Here is a 5000-nt window from a genome sequence, read left to right on the forward strand (position 1 = left end):
AAGGCCCAAGAACTGCAACGGCCTCTTCAGCTCCTGAAACGGGTAAATGCTGCTCTTGCTCGGCTCGATGCTGCAAACACACACACACACACACACACACACACACACACAAACTCAAATAAGTTGCTTTGGATAAAAGCGTCTGCTAAATACATGAATGTAACAGTGATGGAGCTGTGATGTAAGGGTGATGTAGCTGTGATGTAGCTGTGATGTAGGGGTGATGTAAGGGTGATGGAGCTGTGATGTAGCTGTGATGTAGCTGTGATGTAAGGGTGATGGAGCTGTGATGTAGCTGTGATGTAGCTGTGATGTAGCTGTGATGTTAGGGTGACGGAGCTGTGATGGAGCTGTGATGTTAGGGTGACGTAGCTGTGATGGAGCTGTGATGTAAGGGTGATGGAGCTGTGATGTTAGGGTGATGGAGCTGTGATGTAGCTGTGATGTAGCTGTGATGGAGCTGTGATGGAGCTGTGATGGAGCTGTGATGGAGCTGATGTAGCGGTGATGGAGCTGTGATGGAGCGGTGACGGAGCGGTGACGGAGCTGTGACGTAGCAGTGACGTAGCTGTGACGTAGCTGTGACGTAGCTGTGACGTAGCTGTGACGTAGCTGTGACGTAGCTGGAGCTGTGATGGAGCTGTGATGGAGCTGTGACGGAGCTGTGACGCAGCGGTGACGCAGCGGTGACGTAGCTATGACGTAGCTGTGGCGTAGTTGTGATGTAGCCATGGCGTAGTTGTGATGGAGCTGTGATGGAGCTGTGATGTAACTGTGATGGAGCTGTGATGGAGCTGTGATGGAGCTGTGATGGAGCTGTGATGGAGCTGTGATGTAACTGTGATGGAGCTGTGATGGAGCTGTGATGGAGCTGTGATGGAGCTGTGATGGAGCTGTGATGGAGCTGTGATGGAGCTGTGATGTAACTGTGATGTAACTGTGATGGTGCTGTGATGGAGCTGTGATGGAGCTGTGATGGAGCTGTGATGGAGCTGTGATGGTGCTGTGATGGTGCTGTGATGGAGCTGTGACGCAGCGGTGACGCAGCGGTGACGTAGCTGTGACGTAGCTGTGACGTAGTTGTGATGTAGCTATGGCGTAGTTGTGATGTAGCTGTGGCGTAGTTGTGATGTAGCTGTGACGTAGTTGTGACGTAGCTGTGGCGTAGTTGTGACGTAGTTGTGATGTAGCTGTGACGTAGTTGTGATGTAGCTGTTATGTAACTGTGATGTAGCGGTGATGGAGCTGTGATGTAGCTGTGATGTAACTGTGACGTAACTGTGACGTAGCTGTGACGTAGTTGTGATGTAGCTATGACGTAGCTGTGGCGTAGTTGTGATGTGGCTGTGGCGTAGTTGTGATGTAGCTGTGGCGTAGTTGTGACGTAGTTGTGATGTAGCTGTGATGTAGCTGTTATGTAACTGTGATGTAGCGGTGATGTAGCTGTGACGTAGCTGTGACGTAGTTGTGATGTAGCTGTTATGTAACTGTGATGTAGCGGTGATGGAGCTGTGATGTAGCTGTGATGTAGCGGTGATGTAGCTGGGATGTAACTGTGACGTAGCTGTGATGTAGCTGTGACATAGTTGTGATGTAGCTGTTATGTAACTGTGATGTAGCGGTGATGGAGCTGTGATGTAGCTGGGATGTAACTGTCACGTATTTGTGATGTAGCTGTTATGTAACTGATGGAGCTGTGATGGAGCTGTGATGTAACTGATGGAGCTGTGATGTAACTGATGCAGCTGTGATGGAGCTGTGATGTAACTGATGTAGTTGTGATGTAACTGATGGAGCTGTGATGGAGCTGTGATGTAACTGATGGAGCTGTGATGTAACTGATGGAGCTGTGATGTAACTGATGGAGCTGTGATGGAGCTGTGATGTAACTGATGTAGTTGTGATGTAACTGATGGAGCTGTGATGGAGCTGTGATGTAACTGATGGAGCTGTGATGGAGCTGTGATGTAACTGATGGAGCTGTGATGTAACTGATGGAGCTGTGATGTAACTGTGATGTAACTGATGGAGCTGTGATGTAACTGATGGAGCTGTGATGTAACTGATGGAGCTGTGATGGAACTGTGATGTAACTGATGGAGCTGTGATGTAACTGATGGAGCTGTGATGGAACTGTGATGTAACTGATGGAGCTGTGATGTAACTGATGGAGCTGTGATGGAACTGTGATGTAACTGATGGAGCTGTAATGTAACTTATGTAGTTGTGATGTAACTGATGTAGTTGTGATGTAACTGATGTAGTTGTGATGTAACTGATGTAGTTGTGATGTAACTGATGTAGTTGTGATGTAACTGATGTAGTTGTGATGTAACTGATGTAGTTGTGATGTAACTGATGTAGTTGTGATGTAACTGATGTAGTTGTGATGTAACTGATGGAGCTGTGATGGAGTTGTGATGTAACTGATGTAGTTGTGATGTAACTGATGGAGCTGTGATGGAGTTGTGATGTAACTGATGTAGTTGTGATGTAACTGATGGAGCTGTGATGGAGTTGTGATGTAACTGATGTAGTTGTGATGTAACTGATGGAGCTGTGATGTAACTGATGGAGCTGTGATGGAGCTGTGATGTAACTGATGGAGCTGTGATGTAACTGATGGAGCTGTGATGTAACTGATGGAGCTGTGATGGAACTGATGGAGCTGTGATGGAACTGTGATGTAACTGATGGAGCTGTAATGTAACTGATGTAGTTGTGATGTAACTGATGTAGTTGTGATGTAACTGATGTAGTTGTGATGTAACTGATGTAGTTGTGATGTAACTGATGTAGTTGTGATGTAACTGATGTAGTTGTGATGTAACTGATGGAGCTGTGATGGAGCTGTGATGTAACTGATGGAGCTGTGATGTAACTGATGGAGCTGTGATGGAGCTGTGATGTAACTGATGTAGTTGTGATGTAACTGATGTAGTTGTGATGTAACTGATGTAGTTGTGATGTAACTGATGTAGTTGTGATGTAACTGATGTAGTTGTGATGTAACTGATGGAGCTGTGATGGAGCTGTGATGTAACTGATGGAGCTGTGATGTAACTGATGGAGATGTGATGTAACTGATGTAGTTGTGATGTAACTGATGGAGCTGTGATGGAGCTGTGATGTAACTGATGTAGTTGTGATGGAACTGTGTTCACCTCGGGCGGCCCAGCGCGTCCTCCAGCGCCGGCACCGTGACGTTGTCCAGCATGATGTGTCCAGAGATGTCCAGCGACACCAGATCCACCAAACCCTGCGCGAGGCTGCTCAAGATCTTCCTCGTCATCTTAAACTTAGACGATCTCTGATTCTCCCGGGAGATGTCCAGGTGTCTGAGGAACACAGCTCACTGGTCACGGCAAGCGCTTACAACCATTCAGACCATTGTGTGGTTTATTTAACACTCTTTTGTGGTGCTCTTCTTTGCGTGCCGGTATAAAATGACAGATTTTTTAATTGTAAATGAAATGAATGTACTATTTTTAGTGTGATAATGTTTTTTATTTCATATTTTGTATTTTTAGGGGATTTTTTAAAATACTAAATTATATTTATAATCCATTCACTTTTTGAGTATCGACCTGAAAATCACATTTCCGACTTCAGCTGTGGTAAATCTTGAATGCTTTTAGAGGAAACTCTCCATTAATTTACGATGCGTCATTCTGAGCGCGAGAAACACGAGTGTGACTATTGTTATCAGGACATTCAACTGTTCAGATCATCTCCATGATTTCTTCTGTTCACACAAGAAGTGCTAAAACCTTTACAAAGTTCGTACCATTCCAGTGAAGTAAAAAATAAATAATAAATAAAAAAGTAAACATCTTCAGAAATACAGTAAAACAGTGAGATATTATTATACTGTAGATCTGCAGTTCTCTATGTGAATATCTAGTAAAGTGTAATTTATTCCTGTGATCAAAGCTGAGTTTATCATCATTACTCCAGTCTTCAGTGTCACATGATCCTCCAGACATCAGTGTAATATGAGGATCTGATGACCGTATTGAAGATTACTTTGTTAATCAAAAATGTATGTGTCAAACACATCTGATTTTTTTACCGTTTAGGAATCGAAATTAGAAGGGAAAAGAACGGAATGGATAAGCAGTATCGAAATGTAAATCGGAATCGGAAAAATTCCCAACGATGTGTGTTTGCTCATCTCAGCAGTGTGTGTATCAGCTGCTGTCCCAGTGGAGAACCGCTGCTTTACACCAGTCCGATCTCATGGCATTTCATACGTATTTTACAAGGTGGCTAATTCGTAATAATTAAAGTCCGCGTGAACCGGAAGTTGGAAATATGCACTAACAAAGTAAATAGGGTCAATTTTGATTTCATGTCGACTTTAAGACGAGTGAGGTCACACTAAAGACCAACAATCCATATCACGGTATTTTTCTAAATGATACCGGCTTCACGGTATGTGATTGTTTTTTCAAGCTGGACTGTGTGTTAAGCACATGCTCTGAGTGTGAGAGGGAACACTGCGCTAGACTGACTCAGACGCCCTATTTACTGCCATGACTGAGTATTGGAGAACACATATTTGTAGATTTGACTGGGAACAAGACTACTAAGCCAGAAAGGTACTTTTGCAGTGTGTGTCTCCTCACCGGAGTTTGCTCATCTGCAGCAGTGTGTGTATGAGCTCCTCCGTGAGCTCCACGTTGTACAGCACCAGAGCCGCCAGCCGCTGCCGCCACTGCGCGAGGAAGGCCGGCCGGGGGACGAGCGCGCCGGACAGGTCGAGCGAGCTCAGCGAGGGCAGCGGCGTCAGCAGCGACTCCACGTCCAGCTCCGGCGTCAGGCCGCCCACGTTCAGCACGCGCAGCCGACTGAAGCCCTGGAAGCTGAAGCTGCGGTCCAGCGTGTGCGCGCGCGTGTCCTGCTCTCCGTCCTCCTCCTCGTCGTCGCACGCCGGCCGGAAGAAGAGGCTGGAGGAGCCGAAGAGGCTGAGCGACAGCAGAGAGTGCCGGAAGCGGAGG

At 46.0% G+C, this 5000-nt stretch overlaps 1 protein-coding gene across 1 annotated transcript in view; it reads right to left on the reverse strand.

Annotated features, from left to right (window-relative positions):
• The window catches only part of zer1 (zyg-11 related, cell cycle regulator), a 25337-nt gene that overhangs the window by 14286 nt on the left and 6051 nt on the right, over positions 1-5000 (reverse strand). Inside the window, exons 4-6 of the mRNA XM_079585697.1 lie at positions 4629-5000; positions 3165-3338; positions 1-70 (exon numbers count right to left, since the gene is read on the reverse strand). The exon at positions 1-70 is cut by the window's left edge and continues 45 nt beyond it; the exon at positions 4629-5000 is cut by the window's right edge and continues 62 nt beyond it. Of these exons, the coding sequence (XP_079441823.1) occupies positions 1-70; positions 3165-3338; positions 4629-5000 (616 nt within the window). The remainder of the gene's footprint in view (positions 71-3164; positions 3339-4628) is intronic.

The sequence above is a fragment of the Phoxinus phoxinus genome (assembly GCF_949152265.1).
Source record: "Phoxinus phoxinus genome assembly, chromosome: 17".
Classification (NCBI taxonomy): domain Eukaryota; kingdom Metazoa; phylum Chordata; class Actinopteri; order Cypriniformes; family Leuciscidae; genus Phoxinus; species Phoxinus phoxinus.